General features: G+C 39.6%; 2 protein-coding genes across 5 annotated transcripts in view; one reads left to right on the top strand and one right to left on the bottom strand.

Annotated features, from left to right (window-relative positions):
- The window catches only part of EIF3A (eukaryotic translation initiation factor 3 subunit A), a 42,025-nt gene extending 41,145 nt beyond the window's left edge, over positions 1-880 (bottom strand). Inside the window, exon 1 of the mRNA XM_070752610.1 lies at positions 678-880. Within this exon, the coding sequence (XP_070608711.1) occupies positions 678-726 (49 nt within the window). The 5' untranslated portion in view covers positions 727-880. The remainder of the gene's footprint in view (positions 1-677) is intronic.
- Positions 881-3,123: 2,243 nt separating this feature from the next.
- Positions 3,124-20,787, top strand: DENND10 (DENN domain containing 10). Of its 4 annotated transcripts, XR_011559185.1 has the most exons (10): positions 3,184-3,289; positions 4,965-5,181; positions 7,308-7,387; positions 8,919-9,067; positions 9,716-9,827; positions 10,669-10,769; positions 12,851-12,958; positions 16,164-16,258; positions 18,369-19,014; positions 19,869-20,787. XR_011559185.1 is itself a non-coding variant. In XM_070752608.1 (9 exons), the coding sequence occupies exons 1-9, from the start codon at positions 3,244-3,246 to the stop codon at positions 18,543-18,545; spliced, it is 1,065 nt and encodes a 354-aa protein (XP_070608709.1). In that variant the 5' UTR covers positions 3,124-3,243; the 3' UTR covers positions 18,546-20,787. The 4 variants fall into 4 exon arrangements, 3 of the variants coding, with proteins under 3 accessions (XP_070608709.1, XP_070608708.1, XP_070608707.1); XM_070752608.1 differs by having other exon boundaries at positions 3,124-3,289; positions 4,985-5,181; positions 18,369-20,787; XM_070752607.1 differs by having other exon boundaries at positions 18,369-20,787.
- The last annotated feature ends 762 nt before the right edge of the window (positions 20,788-21,549 follow it).

Raw genomic sequence — 21,549 nt, 5'->3', positions numbered from 1 at the left:
GGACGCAAAACATGAGAGATAACGAAAAGACAAGAAGACTTGTACCTTCTGTGTTTGTAACTTTTAATCGGGCAAAAACTAAACCTGGAAGAAACATGCTCAATATATTTTCTAATATAAATCAGTTTCTAGAAAATAAGAACAAAGTTTTAGGGGCTCCCAGAAGCGTGAGTCGTGAATATCTCCGGGGGGGGGGCATATTTTAATAGGTCGTCCGTTGAAACTTGCAGTCTATAACGAAGAAAGGGGAGGGGGGGATTGGGGAAATCGACCTGACTAAAGTGTGACCAGCACAACGTGGCAGTCCTCAGACAGCCGTGGTTCATGCTTGGCTTTTATTGCGACTTATGTAGGAGGTAAAAAATATGTCCTCTTGTCCTCATGGCCACGTTCCCGATGCAAATTTCGGCTAAAAGGGCAAGCGGCAACGATGCCTGAAGGACAAAAAAGGCTTAATTTACGTTAAAATGTTTCGTGGGGTAGATGGCCTCGTCCGCTCCTACCGATGACCGGCAGTTCGCGCTCCCCAAGCAAGGAAGCGGGGGAGTGGCCATGGGTCTGGTGGCAGTTTAGGCCTCAATCCTCGTCATTAAGCCCGGCCGGAGGCGAGGCGAAGACGAAAAAGAAACGGAGGAGGCCTGTCCCTTCATAGAAGTGCTTCAGAGCTTCGCACTCACCGTTCGCCCGCTTCAGGGCGTTCTCGGGCCGCTGGAAGTAGACCGGCATGATGGCGACGGCTTCTTCCTCACGCGGCAACGAGACCTAAGGAGCGCCCAGTCAGCCAGCAAGCGAGGCCGGAAAGGGAAGGCGTCACGTGACGTTTACGCAAGAAAGTGCCCGGAAGAGAACCGATTAGACGGCGTCTCTGTGGAATAACCCCTACCCCACACGAGTGAAGTGTGCGCATGTGCGGGAACTTCAGGCTGTCACCAGGAGCGAAGCCTAAATCAAAAGGCGAAGACGGAAGGAGAGGAAGAGAATGGTGCAAGCTCTGAATTTTATCTTCATATTCAGAGGGAGTTTTCTTGTTACTTTCTACATAGTGAATTTAGCTTTTGCCCTGGAAATAACAAGAAGAAGAAGAAGAGTTGGAAAGGACCTTGGAGGTCTTCTAGTCCAACCCCCTGCTTGGGCAAAATGTATACTGTATTTTCTTTTATGCACACTGAGAGTATATGCACCAAAGACAAATGCCTTGTGTGTCCAATCACACTTGGCCAATAAAGAATTCTATTCTATTTCAGAGAGCTAAGTCGAAAAGTTACTGCTTTTCAGTAAAAATGCTGATCCTGTGAAAAAGCCATTCTAAGGAGATCAGGCTGAGTCTCTTTCCTGATTTCCCACAAATAGGGCTTTTTGGGATACCTTCCTGCTAATTTGAGTTATTGCCCCTTTTATTTTCTATTTTCACAGAATTGGATTTCTTAATGTGATCCATCAAGTCATTTACATAAACTGCAATGTTCAAATTATTTCTAATGACAGAAATTAGGAACCTCAAGGTGCCATTAAATTAAAAAGGAGCAATACTAACCGCATTTTTATAAATTATACACATGGGACTAAGCTTCATCCCCCAGAAGACTACCCAGAAGCTTCATGTAGAAGTTTAAAAATAGGGTTCTATTCTGTAAGGAAGTCCTGAGGTCCAATCTTATTACAAGAAAAGCTTTTAGAATCTCATTCTGGAACATATTAAAATAAAATTAGAAGAGGTTCTGTGGCAGCCCTTTGAACTCCATTATGGAAATGCTAGGAGTAACCATGATCTTGAAGGTATGATATCATGAGCATTAAACCCATTCATTCAATGTAATATTTATGAAAGATAGTGTTTAGTCTAGCTTGCAATGAAAGTCCTAATGGCCATGGATTGCTAAGTGTCTTAAGTTTCTTGGCAGCACGATTAATGTAAAGGTAAAAGAGTGCTCATAAATAACTACAACTCTGAAAATTACTCTTAAAAGAATTGATGGGGGGGGGGAGTTTCCCAAAAAGATAGCATGGTCACATGAAACATCTGCAGGTAAATAAACATTCTCTGTTGCTCTGGAGAGCTGAACTCAAAGATGGACATTTCATGGGAGCAAAATCTGGTCTAGGCAGAAGGTCAAATAAGCAATAAAAACATTTTAGCAATGACCCAAATAAATTATTTAACCAAATTGGATCCTATAGATCCTATACTGTAGTCCCTGTCCTAAGTTTCTCTCTTATTAGTATCAATATCTAATCCTACGTAGCTTCTGCTCTGGAAATCTCACACTACTTACCAGAGCTTACAAAACTTTCGCCAGACCCATCATAGAATACAGCTTATCTGTTTGGAACCTATACCACATTTCTGACATTAACACCCTCGAAAATGTCCAAAGATACTTCACCAGAAGAGCCCTTCACTCCTCTACCCGAAACAGAATACAAAACTAGACTTACAATCCTGGGTCTTGAAAGCTTAGAACTACGACACCTTAAACATGATCCAAGTATTGCCCACAATTTCATATGCTGCAATGTCCTTTCTGTCAAAGACTACTTCAGCTTCAACCACAACAACACACGAGCACACAACAGATTTAAATTTAATATTAACCGCTCCAAACTTGACTGTAAAAAATATGACTTCAGTAACCGGGTTGTCGAAGCGTGGAACTCATTACCGGACTCCGTAGTATCATCCCCTAACCCCCAACATTTTACCCTTAGGCTGACCTCTCCAGGTTCCTAAGAGATCAGTAAGGGGCCTACATAAGTACACTAGACTAGAGTGCCTTCCATCCCCTGTCCTATAGTCTTTCCTAATATCATTTATATAAAGTATTATTTCTTTGAATACCATCAATACGAACTTGATGATAGATATTATTTATTAATTAGATTTGTATTCTGCCCCTCTCCGAGGACATAAAGAGAGAGAGAGAGAGAGAATCATTAATAGGGAGAGATTCAGCAAAAAGGGGGACTAGGCTTTCCGCGGCCGGTTAATTTTTCCTTCCACGGCTCGCACCACTGTGCTGCTAGGAAAAAACAAATTTTGCTTCACGGCCAGAGGCTTTAAAATAAACGGGGGGGGGTCTCGGTGAGGTGCTTTACGCTCGCACACGGGCGCCTCGGCTTCTGCAAGCGAAGACCGAAATCAAGCCGGAAGCCAGGAGGCGTGTTACTCCGTTATTCTCCCGCTATGAGGCCCATGATGGGTCTCTCAGGAAACAGAGGAGGGATCCAGGCGCTGGGTGGAGAAAGATGGCAGAGACGGAGGCTCAGCTGCTTCTGGGTGTAGGTTTGATTGGTAAGCGCGTCTCCGTCCCTGGCTGCCCGAGGTGGGAATGTGGGCTGAGGGGGAGAAGCTGGTTAACGCCTCTCGTTTCCCTTCCCTGTTTTTCTATCCTGAGAGGGGGAAATTGTGTGTTCGTGAAGCCGTGGTTGGAGGGGGCGGGGAGGCAGATGGGTGGGAACGTCTTTCTTTTCGCCTCTTCCAGTTGCCCCGAATAGACAGCTTTAAGCGTTTTGCCTGTTTGCTGATGCATGACCCAACAGGGTTATTGCACTCTTTCAGGTCCGTCTATGCCCATGCAGAAAGAGTAGAAGAGAAGGCTGGAAAAGAAACGGGGGACGACGACTTTATACAGGAATAAACGAGCGGAGGAGTATTCATTCTTCTAGGGTGGTTGGTCCTTTTGACTATCACCCCTGTTCCGAGTACCTCCTTATCTTTGAATAAGTACAGCTAGAGCACAAAGCCTAAGCCAGTGTTTCCCAACCTTGGCAACTTGAAGATGTTAGCTGGGGAATTCTGGGAGTTGAAGTCCAAATATCTTCAAGTTGCCAAGGTTGGGAAACACTGGCCTAGGCCACAGTGGGGAAATTTCTTTTAAAAAACGGTTCAGGTTTCAATCTTGTTTAATATTGACATAGAAGATCAAAGCAAATCCCATGGAAGTGATTTGAAAAAAAGGAAATGCTCTGGAAGAGGACAGGGACAAAACTGCTTTTGTATTATTGCCAATGTGGTCATCAGAAGTGGAACTTGATTTAAAAAGAGGCTTTGCAGGCAGCATTCTGCACAATGTACAAAGTTAGCATAAATCCAGCCACTTTATAATTTAGGGTGGTCTCTGAATTTAGCTATTGCATTTAATTATGGTGTGATTAAAGTAATACAGTAGTTCTGAAAGTTGAGTTAATGTACCCATCTCCTGTTAATTTACAAAAAAGGCCTTATAGCCTCTAATTTTCAAAAGACCCCTTTTTGATTATCTAAAATCCCAATCCTTTTCTAAATGGAAAGTGGAAAAGTAATAGCACAGGATTACTTTCTGTGCTTTCCATATAATGCTAGTTGTAGGTAAGAATAAATGTCTTAGTTTGTCACCAATTACTGTGTCTCCCTTGATGTAAAATCATTCTTGAATTAAGGCTTCACTTAGGAAGACCTTTTTTCCATCATTTATCTTCACTTAACAGGGAAATCATAACTTAACAAATAAATGATTATTTTGATTGATTGATTGATTGATTGGATTTGTATGCCGCCCCTCTCCGAGGACTTTAGCACATTCAATGCATGTGCTTTTTTACAAATTCAAGTAGAGGAGATTTTTGCTACAAGAAGAGTACAGTGTAAAGTTTAACACGAGAAATGTCAAAGAAAAGAGGTAGCCTAGATAAGGAAATACAGTTTGTGACAGTTTTAAATTAAATGTGTTTTTAGTTAAAATCTAGAATTTGCTGCTCTGGCTATAGGCCAAAGAGATTATATTTTTAAGAGAATTGTTCCAGATTATTCCAGATTAAAATACATATGTATATGTTACCATAAATCTGAGTTCATTTCCTGAAATATTAAGGCTTACATAATAAATAGATAATTTTAAATTGTGTAAACTTAGACATTAAGTTGAATGCACAATTGGATCTGATTAACTGATCAATTTACTCCCTTGCTGCTGTTGGCATTCTCACAGTGAACATCTTTCCACCATAGAAAAAGATACCAATGGAGATGCTCTGTGGGTTTGGTGTTACCCTTCTACAACTACTGCATTCAGAGACCTCTTATTGAGAAAATGCTGCCTTACAGATGAGAATAAACAGCTTCACACGTTCCTATTTGGTCAGTACAAACTAACATGGTTTTACATTACAACCATGGAAATTCCAGAGGCTTCCACCTTGAAAAGGGTAAGATTGAAATTTGGAGAAAGGGGACTTGACAGAAAGATCTTATTTGCACATTCATTATTCTATGATTAATTGGATTTTTATGTCTACTGATTTCATAAGATAAGGGATACCCTATCACGGGTGTCAGCAACCTATGGCTCTGGGCCTCTTGCTATGGCTCCCAGCCAAACTGGGTACCGCCACTGGGTGGTCGTCCCCCTCCCAGTCATTCCTCGCCTGAGAAGGTAAGGGTGATGGTGGTGAATGGAGACTTGCTCTATTTTCCAGAGTGGGAGCGAAGCAGTCCTGTACTTTTCTCTTCTCCCAGGCTCTCTACACACCTAGGTTGCCTGGGGAGAAACACAACTTTCTCTCCACCCTTAGACACTGGCCCTATTGTGGCTCACACAGATTCTGTCGTCGCCTCCCATCTCCCTGAGCAACCAATGCTCCGTGTCGTAATGGGCTCCATGAGGAACAGGGGATGAGTGACTGGGAGGGCGAGAGCGAGTGATGGGTTCAAGCAGCAGGAACCTTTGGATGGGGATGAAAGAGCTTGATTTAGGGAACTGAAATAACTCTTGATTTAAATCATATGATAAAAAGTACCCAAAGAGGAAAAAACATCAGCAAAAACCCCTTTCCAACCTTCACCTGTTTTTTGAAATGGTTTAAGAGGGAACACACACACGCACACAAAAGAAAGCGAGAGAGATGAGAGTAAAAGAGAGGGAGATGAGAGGGAGAGAGATGAAATAAAGAAATATGAGAGGGAGAAATAGAGATATCTGTTTCCCAGAAAAAAGAAAATACTAGGAACCACAAAATCTGGATAGGCATGGTTGGGAGGTCATGTGACTGGGTGGGAGTGAGTCACATCAAGTTTGCCACGCCCACCCAGGTTCTGTAGCTTCCGTTTCTTTTCTGTGGGAAACGGGACCAAATAGCTCTTTTGAGGATTTAAGGTAGCAAAACCCTGTCCTATTAGTACACTATATTTATACGTATTACAAAAGCAATTTAGAAAGTTGTGATAGAAAAAATAAGTATGTTTTTATGTTGCATCAACTGGAGTTACACTGGATGTTTGCATTATTTTCAAAACGTATTAATCTGTAGCAAGTATCCATAGATTTTCAGTGATGTAGTTTACTTAATTTATTGATTGATTTCAGCATGGAGGCCTAGCTCCTGATGATGCACAGTGATTCAAAAACAAAAATAAAAACCATGAATTTATTTATTATTTATTGGACTTATATAAGAATAATTCTGAGCATCCAGAAGGAACACGACAATGCCCTCAAATACCCTAAAGCAAAAACTGATCGGCTCAGCAGCCATCCTGCCCCTAAGGCCTAGGCCTAGGAGCAAAGCCATGTTTTTGGTGACTTCTAGGACTCCATCAGGTTGGGAGCTACACAGTTCCTGAGGGGAGTGCTATTCCAGACAGCAGTGATAACTAAGAAGGCACATCCTAAATCCCAATAGATGACATTGCTTCATGCTCCAGAGCCCTTTAATTAAACAAGCTGCCTGACCTTATCAGGCAGGTAGAACTATTGAAGATAAACAGTTCTTCAATTAAGCAGGTCTTATGAGACACTAAGTTTTATAGATGACACCAGTACCTTGAATTTGCATCCACCAACCAATTAACAATCTGGGCAGCTCATATCCTGATATAGTCGTTCATGCCTTCCTGCACTATAGCATTCTTGACCAACTATGATTTCCTTGTGGCCTCCAAAAGTAGCCTCATATACCCCATGTTACAGATGTTCATTCATGAGGGGGACTAGGGTGTCAGTGACATGGGGGGGACTAAGGCATCTTGAAGGGCCTTCCATTCTAGGGATGGTAAAAGCAATGCACTCAATGGACCCATGAAAGGGCCTGAATTCTGAATGAAACAGGTTCAGATAATTTACTTCCCTCAAGATCCTCTGCAGTGTAACTGCTGTCAACAATCTTCCCCACAAGTCACTGCCCAGACCTTCTCTGTTGAAGTCCTGCTCTTAAGTAGATCTAAGCAACTTTATCTGCCAAATTGTATCTCCTTTCCAGTTGTTTATATTATTATTTTACAAGAAAGAGATTAATTTTGGAGATTTGGAGATTAACTTTTTTTTTATGTTGCACAGGTAACCCACTTTTCTATTGTTCTGACTACCAAAGACTTCAATCCGGAAAAGTATGCAGCCTTCTCTAGGATACTCTGTAGGTGTGTATTGCTTAATACGTTTCCTACAACTGCATCAGTAGTGAAATCCAGCAGGTTGTGGTGAACTGTTAGTGGAAATTTTGAGTAGTTTGGAGAACCAGTAGCAGAAAGTTTGGAGAACTGGCAAATACCACCTCTTGCTGGCCCAAGAGTAGGGTGGGAATGGAGATTTTACAATATCCTTCCCAGGAGTTGGGAGGGAATGGGGATTTTGCAGTATCCTTACCCTGCCACTCCCACCAATCCACACCACCCCCAAGTCACGCCCACAGAACTATTAATAAAAAAAATGGATTTCACCACTGAATTGCATGGTTTATTAGCTAAACCTTTTGCACAGTGATGTATTCCCAATTAAGAGCTGAAAACATTTCTGAAGGGATTATTCATCATAATAATTATACATATAATTAATTTCAAGTGAGTAAAAGGTTTATTAAAACTGCAAAAATGACACATAACAGTATCCTGTGAGCAGTTCTCACACAGGAAACCACTCGTAAAGTAAATAAAAGTGCATTTCTTCTCAAATATAGTACTATCGTAAACACATTGCTCACAATAAATCTAGAAAGATTTGTTTAGATCATGTTCCAGCTACATGTAGAACTTCAAGTGCAGCAGTTCTGGCTGGCTATAGAAATAAAAATAAAATCTCTACCTGGAGAAAAACCAGTTTAACCATATTCATATTACATCCAAGTTAGATTATTGCTAGTAGTGATAATGCTTCGAGAATCAGCAATGAACATGGACTGAACATGGCTTTGCTTTTTGTCAAATTAATAATTATGGTGCAAATAGGGGCCAGTGAAAGGATTAGCTCCTCAGATAATCTGGTCAAGGAGAGGAAAAGGGATTGCCCACAAGATTGCTCCATACAGAATTTCCCTGCAAAGAAATCATAAAACAGCAGTCTACAGCAGGTTTGAGAGCTCTGGGAGGCATTGCGTTAACTTGTCTCTTAATTACTTTAGAAAGCTTCTTACTATTACCTTCTTTGAAATTAAGAGTTTGCCAAAGTATAAGCTCTACTACAGAGGTCTTCAAACTTTGCAACTTTAAGACTTCAATTCCCAGAATTGTTCAGCCAGCATAAGTTTGGAGACCCCTGCTCTACTATATCACTAGGGAAATCAACCTGGATGGTAGAAACACTGATGTAAATTTATGGTTTAAAAAGGAAAATCTTTACTTTTATTGGAAAACAGCAAAAAGGGAACTAGAATGTGGATTTTAGAAAGTTGTGGGGGCTAAATGGACTTGAAAGAATATATCCTCTGTGGTGTTTAAAACATTGTAAAGTAATATATGAAGGTATTGAAATTAATTGTAAGAAATCCTCTGAACAGAACGTTTTGTTGATTGGGAAATAAGCAAGATAATAAGAGGAAGGAACACATTGTGGAGTTTAATGAGTCTTGCAAAAACGGCACTGGCTTTGCATGGGTAAAAAATTTGCATGGGTAAAAAAAACACCTTATATTTATTCTTTTTGGCCCAGATTACTGAAGCTCAATTTATTTTACAGAATATATCTGAAATATGGGACTCCTGTAAAAATGATGGAGAGTTACATTTCTGTCCTTACAAAGGGGATTTGTCAGAGTGAAGAAAATGGTTCTTTCCTAAGCAAAGATTTTGATATCAGAAAAGCTTATCTTGCAGGCTCAGTCAAAGGTGAGTTAAAAAAAAAATCAAATACAGTTCGGTTAAAACTATGCATTCTTGAAAATAAACTTTTCTTTCAATGAAATTTATTTTCAAGTAAGCAGACACTGAAAGCATGGCAAACAGTACTTTCGAAATACTGGTTATACTTAGTTGCATCACCAGCTTTTTCCTTTTGGAAGTCGTAAGAGTTTTTCAGAGCCTGATCTGGGTTTCCATTTTGTGTCTTCTCCCTCCAGATGTTGAGAGAAATAACAGCCTGGCATCAGTTGTATGGTATCGTAGAATGGTTTTTAATAAAAGCTAGCTGGCCTCAAAAACAAAAAGATGTGAAAGATACAGAATACTTGTATTCTAAAAAAAAAAAAAGTAAGAAAAATGCCAAGTTCACATTATTAGTTTGGACATTAGAGCTTATAAACAATGGCTTGGCATGTTGAGTGAATCTAATTAATTGTGAGTTAAACAAGCCATGATGTAGAAGTAATAACAAACTGCAGTTTGATATATCTACAAAGTATTCTGTAAAAGGTGAACAAATTTTACCTCTTTATAAAAAGTGAATTTAAGTAAATTACAATTGTATAGTTATGTTATAAATTGTACAGAATTCTATTATGTTATATTACAATTCTGTATTACTTCTGATTGTCCTAGATATAGTGTTTCAGTTTGGAATGGAAACAGTTATCCTGTATACTGCACTCATGTTAAAGAAAAGAATTGTAGTATATCACCCAAGAATAGAAACTATCCTCGAATTTACAAGGTAAAACACATTGATGAAATAAAAGGTACTTTCACTTAATTTCATTTTCAAGGCTCTTAGCCAAATTCCTTATTTATTCTAATAGAAATGAATACATACACACACATCATTATTAATCATCATCATCATCATCATCATCATCAAAGAAATACATCTTTGTTGTATAAAAGGATGCCTGATTAAAGTAGCATCACTTGTAGAATCCTTGGTGCTCTCTGATTGTTGTCCTGAAGAAATTTCAATATCTGCTGAGGGAACATCTTCAGTGCTAGAAGGGTTTGGGGTTTGCTCTCTGTACATATAGTGGTTTACGCTATCAGTTTTGGTGGAGGTATTGGATCCACCAGTGCAATAATGCAATTATTAAATGTGATTATGATTTATAACTAATCCTAATTTGACAAAGATGTTCAATAAACCATTACATGAAATGAGTTTGTTTTGAAACAAGCAACGGTTAGTTAAGATAATTGGTCCTATTAAATAGTGTCAAAGTAATATCTGTGTAATTATCCACTATTGGAGGTAATTGTTTTGTAAAATAAATAGCGATTTATATATTCTGTAAAAGCAATGCTCAACAGTGCTGACATCTTCAAAACATTTCTTATCACTTAAATGTATTTGTTTTTGTAAAATTCCAGTTTTAAAGAGGATCCAGAAGTATATTATAAAGAAATGTCCTTTTATCTTTTGGATGACTATCTATGGCTGAAATTATGTAATCTGATTTAGAGTCCTGATCCCCTTGTAAGCTAGACAAAGAGGACAAGATCAGTTAGTGCATCCTTTGAGGAGATGATATGACCCATTGTATTACAATAACTTTTTTTTCTTTTAGGGCATTACCAGCCTTAGTGTGGCACCGACGAGATTGGTCAATTCTTCATTCATATGTGCATCTGAATGATGATGAATTAGAAGCATTAAAAATGTGTCCAGGTATTACTGATAATGGATATCAATCAGCATTACATAGCAAAATGACTAACTTTTGTGGTAATAGAAGAAAATAGTTCATTATTTATTAAATCTATCTAACCATCTATGTCATTATGAGCAGGTAATTTATTCAAATACTATAAACATCATGTTTTCCCCAAAATCAGACTCTTATATTTTTTTGAACCCTGAAATAAGCGCTTGGCATTATTGTCATGCACTCAAAACCCAAACTGGGCTTGTTATCAGGGGATGCCTTATTTTGGGAGAAACAGGACATTAGCAAAGTCTTCGGAGAGGGGCGGCATACAAATCTAATAAATTATTATTATTATTATTATCACTACCATAGTCACTGAGGACAAACAATTGACTAAGGCTCAGATATTCGGAAATTGTAGTTGCTAGATAATTCCTCTTATTTATTGCAAAAAGTAGTTTCTTGGAGTTTCTTGTAGAATAGTAGAATATGAATATAGAGTTCAGTACTGTACTTATTATTTATTAGGTACATTCCTATGACACCGGAAGTTGTCAAAGGTTAGCATGCATGTTTATAACTATAAAATGAATAAAAGTCATTTTAAACTTTTTAAATTCATATAACAGTGATGGAAGAAAATATTTGTAGCTCAAGTTGAACTCGGGGGTCCTTGGTACTCTGTTTATTTTCTTGCAGATGTTTTATTACCAAACTATATAGTATCAGTGCTAGTGCGGAGTGTGGTTAGCTCTCATTTTATATACTAGTGACTTGCCCTGTTAAAGGTTGATGGGAGTGTTCTTGATGGTTTTTGATTGGGCTGTTTTTCTGCATTAGTCGTTCCTTGATTGGGATAATGTTTGCTTACCAATTGTTGATATAGTGTTAATCTCTATTTATCTAGGGTTTGATTGCTGATGAGGCAGTCTTTTGGTTTGAGTCACACCAATCGGCCATCAGCAGGCACATAGAGAAAAATAACAACATACTGTTCAAAAGAAATAATCAAAAAGGAAATAAAAAGACCAAAATACCTCCTCATAAGAACTCAACACTCAGATGACCAGAGATTAACACCAAGATTAACATTACAACAACAATTCAGAAGCAAACAATATCTCATTGAAAAAAGCACCAAGGCCACTCTCACCAATATTGACAGGGCAAGCCACTAGTATATAAAATGAAAGCAAAACTCATTGTCTACTAGCAGTGATGGTTTCTAGTTTGGAGTTTAAACCCTCTGCAAGAAAACCACCAAGCTCAGACACCACCCAGGACCCCATATTAAAGTACAGTGATACCTCGTCTTACAAACGCCTCATCATACAAACCTTTCGAGATACAAACCTGGGGTTTAAGATTTTTTTTGCCTCTTCTTACAAACTATTTTCACCTTACAAACCCACCACCGCCTCTAGGATGCCCTGCCTCCGGACTTCCGTTGCCAGCGAAGCACCCATATTTGCACTGCTGGGATTCCCCTGAGGCTCCCCTCCATGGGAAACCCCACCTCCGGACATCCGTGTTTTTGTGATACTGCAGGGAAATCCCAGCAGGGGAATCCCAGCAGTGCAAAAACGGGCGCTTCACTGGCAACGGAAGTCCGGAGGTGGGGTTTCCCAGCGAGGGGAGCCTCAGTGAAATCACAGCATCGCAAAAACACAGAGGTCCGGAGGTGGGATCTCGAGGACTTCGGTGTTTTTGCAATGCTGCGATTTCACTGATGTTCTCTTTGCTGGGAAGCCCCACCTCTGGACTTCCATTGCCAGCGAAGTGCTCGTTTTTGCAATGCTGGGATTCCCCTGCAGCCTCGCAAAAACACAGAAGTCCAGAAGTGGGGTTTCCCATTGAGGGGAGCCTCAGGGGAATCCCAGCAGTGCAAAAACGGGCGCTTCGGCTGGCAAAAGGGGTGAATTTGGGGCTTGAACGCATTAATCGCTTTTCCACTGATTCCTATGGGAAACATTGTTTCGCCTTACAAACTTTTCACCTTAAGAACCTCGTCCCGGAACCAAATAAGTTTGTAAGACAAGGTATCAATGTACTTCTAGTGAGAATGCTTTTACTGAAACGTATTAAAATCTTTTCTTACCAGGGTACATTGCTGGATGTATAGATTCAGAAGTGAACAACAGGATAGATCTTTATGATGTATATGTCAACCTGGCTGAAAGTGAAATCACCATTTCACACCAAGCAAAAGGTTTGTAGGTTGTCATTTACTTTCCTCATATATAGATATAAAGATGTCTTTGTTTGCATATGGGATATTATTTTATAATGACACATTATAAAATAATATGTTTAAAATATCCATTGTACAGTGATCCCTCGGTTAGCGCGGGGGTTACGTTCCAAGACCTCCCGCGCTAACCGATTTCCGCGTTATACTGGATGCGGAAGTAAAAACACCATCTGCGCATGCGCGCCCTTTGTTCCATGGCCGCACATGCGCAGAAGGTGGAGCGACGCAAGTTCGGAGGCTGGCAATGCAATGGTGATTTTTCCGGGCTCCTCGCCGCTACCCACAGGGCAGCGCTGGCGGCAATGGCAATGGCAACCCTCCCTCCTTCCCTCCTTCCCTTCTCTCCCTCCCTCCTTCCCTCCTTCCTTCCTCTCACCGGCTTTCTTGGGGCAGCGCTGGCGGCAATGGCAATGGCAACCCTCCCTCCTTCCCTTCTCTCCCTCCCTCCTTCCCTCCTTCCTTCCTCTCACCGGCTTTCTTGGGGCAGCGCTGGCGGCAATGGCAATGGCAACCCTCCCTCCTTCCCTTCTCTCCCTCCCTCCTTCCTTCTCTCCTTCCCTTCTCTCCCTCAGTATGACGTCATCGGGCGGGAAAAACCGTGGTGTAGGAAAAAAAACGCGGACTTATTTTTTAATTAATATTTTTTGAAAAACCGCGTTGCAGCGTTTCGCGCTAATCGAGAACGCGCAAATCGAGGGATCACTGTAATATCTTCTACAATAATTAAAAATGGTCCTTCACTCCTAATATATCCAAACTCAAACTGGGCTTGTGACATGTTCAATTAAATTCAATCCTCTTCTTTTCTGACAATTCATTTTCTGTAGTTCCTTAGAAAATAAAGACCCTTTAGATTGATTATTAAAAAGAATCATTTCTGAATCAATTCTGGAGCAATTCCAGAGATTCAACTATGATTATGATAAAATTGACTCTCAGAGCAGTAACAAAATTCTTAAAAGTAATTGAATTTATGAGGCGCCTAAGGCCAAAAGTCTTAATTGGTATTTTTCTCTCCTCTGGAAGTCCCCAAAACTGACTACAGGCAGTTGTCATTTAGTGACCGCAATTGGCGCTGGTAACTAAGTCATTAAGTGAAGCAATTGCCACAGCTGAACTTGTGATCTTATTTCAGTTTTCCTTTGCTTTATGACTTGCGAAGGTTGTAAATGTGGGGATTGGTTGTAAAATTATTTTTCGTCACCCTGTGAACTGTCACTAAACGAGGACTACCTGTAGTATCACACTAGGAAGTGATCTGATCATAACATAATCATAAGATTGGTGGAAATGTCCTCCTCTGTCAACTTGTTCCTACTGCTCTGAGGTAAAGACAAAAAGTAATACAGTGGTACCTCATGATACGAACCCCTCGCCATACGAACAATCCGAGATACGAACCCAGGGTTTGGAAATTTTTTGCCTCTTCTTCCGAACTTTTTCCGTCTTACGAACCCTGCCTGTCAAAAGACGACAGCCGGGCGGCGAGGCTTCTCGGCGGCCTCCCGAATGCCGAACCCGGAAGTTCGGCAAAAGTTCGGGTTCGGGTGGCCATCGAGAAGCCCCGCCGCCTGGCTGTCGCTTTTTGAAACAGCCGGGGGGGTTCTCGGCGGTCTCCCGAACACGAACGCCAAACCCGAACTTCGGGGTTTGGCGTTCCAGAGGCCGCCGAGAAGCCCCCTGGCTGTTTCAAAAGATGACAGCCAGGCGGCGGGGCTTCTCAGCGGCCTCCCGAACGCCGAACCCAGAAGTTCAGCAAAGTTCGAGTTTGGCGTTCGCAGCAGCGAGGAGTGGGCGGCCGGTAAGACCCCCAGCGCCGCTTCCCAGCTGGGAAGCGGCCCGAGCGAACGGCGGGCGGCGGGGAAACCCCAATCTTCGGCTCGCTGCTGCAGCTATAGTAAAAACACCATCTGCGCATGCGTAGATGGTGTTTTTACTTCCGCAGCGCTACTTCGCGAAAAACCGGTCATTGCGAGGGGTCCTGGAACGGAACCCTCGCAATGATCAGGGGATCACTGTAATTCATTTTACGAACTTTTTGCCTTACGAACCTCCCCCGAGAACCAATTAGGTTCGTAAGACTAGGTATTACTGTACATAGCTTCCTGTAGGAACTGGTCTCTGGTCTCCTAAGGAAAGCTCATAATTGTCATGATGGCAATGGATTTCAACATCAGACCCCATTGCCTCATGGCCAGGAAAAAATATGTAGTTTAATATCCAGTCATATAGCAGTGTGATGGCCATAGGAAACTCCAAGAGAAACATGGCGTTATATCTGCTAGGCATATAAGGCCTGGATTTTTGATGAGGAACCTCTATGTTTTACCCAACCAGGGTTTAGTTTATTTGCACCAGTTCTACCATGTATCTAGATCATGGAGGAGCATGATCTTACTACTAGTATTAACAGATTGAAGCCAATTTGGCATCCAGGACGCTAGGAAAAGGCCATCCTGTGTAATGGCATTCTCAATTGTCTCCCTCTGCCCATTATTGTTCTAATTTTCCTGTCCTGAAGTCTCCAATATCCTCCCAAATGTGGAAAGTGGATTGGAAAATTTCAATATCCTCCTCTATGGTGTAGTGCATGGAATGAACTAAGATGCAAGTTTTTAGTGTTAAAGCTAATTTCCTAACCCAGACACATGGAAAAAAATAGGGAAAACCTTGAAATAAGTCCTTGGCCTTATTGTCATGCACCCAAAAGCCTGATTGGGCTTATTATCAGGGGATGTCTTATTTTGCAGAAAACAGGATAACAATAGGATTTAACTGTTCTTTTCTGATTTGGAGAAATGATGCTACTGTACAGAAACCGAAATATGGATCCTGAAAGATAGCAGAATGAGGGGATTCTGTCAGCTCAGCTCTATTGTTAAATTGCAAAGAAACAAAATGGCAGCATTGTCGTTGAATGCAGTCTGAAGAAATCTTGATCTAGCAAGATTTGTGGGGCAAAGTGGTCTTTTGTATGGCAGATATGTACCTTTTGTGCAGCAATATGGTCTTTGTATGGCAGATATGTACCTTTTGTGCAGCAATATGGTCTTTTGACCGAAATTCGGATGTTGTGACTGCAGTTCTCTTTTGGAGCTATATACTTAATTTCATTTATTTATATAAAAGAAATGTGTAATGGTGTATTTCTCTTTCTCCTCAGAGGCAATGACAATGGGAAAATTGCATAAAGAAGTTGCTCAGCTAATTGTTCAGTCTGCAGAAGATCCAGAGAAATCAAACAGTCAAGTTATAAAGGTTAAGCTTCTATATTATTTCAGTCTTTAATACAGTGGTACCTCTACTTACAAACTTAATTCCGTGACCAGGTTCTTAAGTAGAAAAATGTGTAAGAAGGAGCAATTTTTCCCATAGGAATCAATGTAAAAGCAAAGAATGTGTGCGATTGGGGAAACCACAGGGGAGGCCCTAGAGAGGCCCTGTGGAGGCCCCCCCCCCCTTTTCCAGCCCTGTTTCCTTCCAGGAGATTCCTAGAGAGGCCCCACAGGGGCTTCTCCCCACCTTTTCCAGCTCTGTTTCCTCCCAAGAGATTCCTAGAGAGGCCCCACGGAGGCTTCTCTCTGCCTTTTCCGGTTACAGTTTTGGAGGCTCGGGTTTGTAAGTGGAAAATGGTTCTTATCTAGAAAGGTTCGTCAGTATAGGCGTTTGTAGATAGAGGTACCACTGTATTATTTTGTTATTTAAACTAATATGCTCCTGGTTTAGAATTACATTTATTAGTATTTAAGCCATGGTTAAGATGACTGACTCTGGGAAAACTTCAGGCTACATGTCTTTTATGAAAGGCAGAGAAGAGGCCAGCTTTTATTTTAAGATAAAAACCTGCTGTTCTAAACAAAGCTGGATAACAAACCTGGAAATGAAATTAATTTGATTTAAAGCAAACCATTCTTCCTTGGATCCATACATAATGTAGAAGTGTAAGTTCTTCATAAATTAAATTGCAAATATTCACCACCTTAATTTATTTAAATAAATATCTGAGTCAAAAATTGAGCAGAGCTAGTTACCCCGTGATAATCTGAAGTGGGAATGGGTCATCTATGGCCTCAGAGTAATTGTTTTTCCAATCAGTGAAATATTCTTTGACCATATTTGCCACTTTTGACTCCTTTATTTTAAATACATGTTTTTGAGTTAAGAAACAAAAAACTTTTAACATAAGCCTCAAATAATAATATAATTTGCTGTAGAAAAAGACAAAAAACACTTAAAATCTTTCAAAACCTAAGAGAAAAAGTACTAGTTCTGCCATGTGCATCACACAACCTCACTCTTCTTACATTATTTTCCAGCTTATCATCTTGACCTCTCAGCTTCTCAGATTACAGCCAAACGCAGCTACACATGCACAGGTCTTTGCATTTCATAATTTATTTCATTTCCATATAACTATACAATCCTTGGATTAGAGTGGAAATTGGGATTAGAATTGCTGCTGCTAGCAACATAATTTTAAAATGTGATATCACAAAACTATGTCACTTAGCAATAGAAATTCTGACAGTCCCAGTTCCATTGTTTAAGTGATGACCATGTCTGCCACCTCATTTGACTTTGACTTCCAATTTCCTGGTAGCCTCCCCATTGACTTAACTTGTGGGAAACCAGCAGGGAACATCAGAAATCATAATCCCATGACTGCAGGGATGCTACAACAGTTAGAGCTCCGAAAGCCAATATAAATATTTGTACTATTGTAACTTTGGACAGTCGCTAAATGAATGGACTACCTTTATGCATTACCTGCGGCACCTTATCCCACCTTTTCAAGATAAACAAATACTGTACACTGTATAACGTATAGATTTGTAGTGCATGGCATATTCAAATAGCACTGGAAAATAACCTTGTCAGAAAGCTGCCTATCTATACCGTATATCCTTTAAGCATGTATATACAGATAATTTGAATTCATACATCATATTTGCCATTATTTGTTTATACCTTTCTTTGGTAAGCTACGATTGGCTGGGCATATTATAGTGTTCTGAGGCTAATTTTAAAAATTATAGCAGTGGAGTTTGGGAAACACATTTCAAATGCTATGCATAAACCTAGACATTGTGGGATTCAGTATGAATCCACTAGATTCATATATTGATAACATTCAGAATTATAGCAGTAATATGAAATTACATAAACCCAGTTTAAATGTTCCAGTAATATTCCATCTCAGAAGAGTATCTATACGACTTTGTTTACTATTATTTATTTGTATCCCACTTTTATTGTTTTTACCAAACTTTTATACTGACCTAACATAGTCTGTTAATCTCAGAGTTAGAGCTTTTGTTTTTACCAACTGTTTCATGTTTGCTCTCTTTATTCTAAAATGTGCTTGCAGGATGTTTCATTGAAGACAAAGGAAATCTTGACAAATCTGGCTTCATTCACAGAAGTCATTCATGATGGTGAGAAACCATCACTTAATTTAGAAGCACTGAAACAAAAGCGATTCGCACCAGCAACTGAAAATTTCCTTTATCATTTAGCAGCTGCTGAACAAATGCTTAAAATATGATGTTGTAAATAAATCTAAATGGAATACTTAAAAACAAAATCTTCTTTACTATAATGCTTATGTAAAAAATTCTGTGGAAGATTGGGGTTTTTTTTACTATAAACCTCTGGACAAGATAAACAATGATAAAGGTTTGAAATTCCTTCCGTATGCCATAAAACATTGTCAGTTCTTTCTTCAAAAGCTCTGAAGACACAATGGTTTGAGCTGTGCATTAAAGTGAAATTTTTGTGAAGCCCAATCAACACTGTAATGAAAATCAAATTGATAGTGACATAAACACTCTTAGAAGTACACTAATTTAATAAGCTCCTTCAATTTAGCACCTCCAAGTACTGTGTCTTGGGAAAACAACTCTCAGGATTCCTGGTAGACTGCGCCTATTCAAGTTAGTCTTAGTACATCCATAACTTGCAAAGAGATGAAAGTTAAAGCTTCAGTTACATTAACTAATACTCTGAACCTAAGAGTCTTTGGAGATTCCCAAAGGTGCTTTTTCAAGAGGCAACTGGACATTCTGGTTTGTTTTTAGAAGATATTTCTGAAGAGCTGGATGAGAAATCAAATGTCTTCAAAGAAAAAACAAAGTCAGAATAACAGAATTGGAAGGGATCTTGGAGGTCTTCTAGTCCAACCCATGCTTAGGCAGGAAACCTTACACCACTTCAGACAAAAGGTTATCCAACTTCATCTTAAAAACTGCCAGTGTTTAAGCATTCACAACATCTGCAGGCAAGTTGTTCTGTTATGTCAGGAAATTTCTCCTTAGTTCTAAGTTGTGTCTCTCCTAGATTAGTTTCCACCCATTGCTTCAACTACCCTCGGGTGCTTTGGAGAATAGCCTGACTCCCACTTCTTTGTGGCAACCCCTGAGATATTGGAACACTGCTATCGTGTCTCCCCTAGTCCTTCTTTTCATTGAACTAGACATACCCAGTCCCTGCAACCGTTTTTTATATGTTTTAGCCTCTGGTTCTCTAGTCATCTTTGTTGTTCTTCCCTGCATCTTTCTAGAGCAGAGGTCCCCAAACTTGGCAACTTTAAGACTTGTGGACTTCAACTCCCAGAATTCTCCAGCCTGCATAGTTGGCTGGAGAATTCTGGGAGTTGAAGTCCACAAGTCGTAAAGTTGCCAAGTTTGGAGACCTCTGTTCTAGAGTCTCAACATCCTTTTTATATTGTGGTGACCAAAACTGAATGCAGTATTCCAAGTGTGGCCTTACCAATGCATTATAAAGTGGTATTAACACTTCGTGTGATCTTCATTTTATCCCTGTTAATGCAAATTTGGACTGTTAAGTCTAAAGTTGCCTCTTGAAAAAGCACCTTTGGGTCTGAATGTAAGAGTTGTATATGCAACGTAACTTTCCACAAGTATCTGTGGATGTTTGAAAGATGACATCTATTGGCTACACTGCCAAATATTCAATGTGCCTGCTAGCCATATCTCACATAGGTGGATTTTGGGCTTTTAGAATAAGACTATGTGCAAGTTTTTGTGATGATGAATCCCAATTGAATTTGGGAGACATTTAGTTATAAAACAGTCCTATTGAATAGGGCAAATATGTATATTAATATATCCGGTAGCTGCTGTTTTAGGAAAACAGCTACAGCATTCTTTTTCCTCGCTCCTTCAAGGGACCAGGAGGTTTAATTCTTCTCTTCTGATGTTTTTCTTTTTTCATAGATTATAAGGGAAAATGTATCTGATATTTTGCAGAATGAATATAGGACTGGTTTTTTTTTAATTGCTTAACTTTGCCTTTCCCTTCAAGAGCCATTGACATTTGGCTGTACACATTTTTGAGAGAAGGTTTAGCTTGTTAATTCAAAATTGTAACTATTATAAAATTAAGTGGTTTGTAAAAAAAAAACCTCCACTAAAAATCTGTTAACAATGGAACCTATGCAGTAGCACTGCTTTTAAAATTGACATTTATGATTCTTGCTTTCACAAATATATACCCTTGCATGTGATTGTAGACTTTGAAAAATTAAACACTTATTTCTACTAATATTTTATGCAATACTGTTTAACTATGATCAATGATGTATACAAGCAATATTGAGAATCTTGTTTTTGATGTATTAGTTGCATACATGTAATACAGGAGAATGTGCAATTATGATTTAAAAAAATCTAAAGGAGGATATGAATATGACTAGAGCACCTCCTATTTTCAGGAATGTGCCAGTCACTTTTGTACAAAAATATATGATTTAAAATTTTAAAAACCAACTTAATTTAATTTTATATGACTATTTTTTCCTTGATAGTATTATCTTCATTGTCAATATGTGGATAAAATATAGAATATTTCCCTTATCAATCTGCATTTAAAATCAATACATCCTTGTATATTTTTTTTGTACAGTTAACCATAAGAAACACAATTTTAAAAAAATCCGACAACCTGGTAGCTCTTATAAAGATGTTGAAGGCTGTTGTAATCAAGCTCATAATGCCTACTGTACCCACTGAAATGGGGAAAAAACAAACAAATTCAGGTTGTTTTTTTTAAAAAAAGATTGATTTATGCAGTTAATCAATGAGTATACAAGAAATGAACTTCTTTGTAAGGAACTGTAAGATATTGCAACTTTTCCCTCTACTAAACCGGGCGTGGGCATGGCCAGTGCGTGACACATCCAGCCTGCAGGCCACAAGTTTGACTGCCCTGTTCTATGTCATAACAAGTAGCAGCCCCTAGCTAACATCTCCTTACGTCAAATAGGTTTTAGCATTAGCACCCCAGACTTACAGCAATTCTGAGAAATGGGCTACAGACTGTAATAAGGACTAAGTCTCCAGTTAAATTAAGGGTTAGCACATGGGAAGAGCAAGAATATAGACCAGGGCAGACTTTATATAATTAATTTTATTTATATCCTGTCTTTTCACCAGAAGCCCTAAGCAATTTGCACAATACTTCTTTCTCCAAAAGGAACATATTGGGCTGAAAGAATGACTAGGAATATAAAATCACAGAGTCATTTTCCA

The sequence above is a fragment of the Erythrolamprus reginae genome, chromosome 5, assembly GCF_031021105.1.
Source record: "Erythrolamprus reginae isolate rEryReg1 chromosome 5, rEryReg1.hap1, whole genome shotgun sequence".
NCBI lineage: Eukaryota > Metazoa > Chordata > Lepidosauria > Squamata > Dipsadidae > Erythrolamprus > Erythrolamprus reginae.
This window is presented reverse-complemented; position numbering and strand designations above follow the sequence as displayed.

Excerpts from the sequence above, each read along its gene's own strand:
- DENND10 (XM_070752608.1), top strand. The coding sequence starts at position 3,244 with ATGGCAGAGACGGAGGCTCAGCTGCTTCTGGGTGTAGGTTTGATTG. Across the intron at positions 7,388-8,918 it reads TTCTCTAGGATACTCTGTAG|AATATATCTGAAATATGGGA; the intron begins GTGTGTATTGCT and ends TTTATTTTACAG. Across the intron at positions 9,828-10,668 it reads ACTATCCTCGAATTTACAAG|GGCATTACCAGCCTTAGTGT; the intron begins GTAAAACACATT and ends TTTTTCTTTTAG.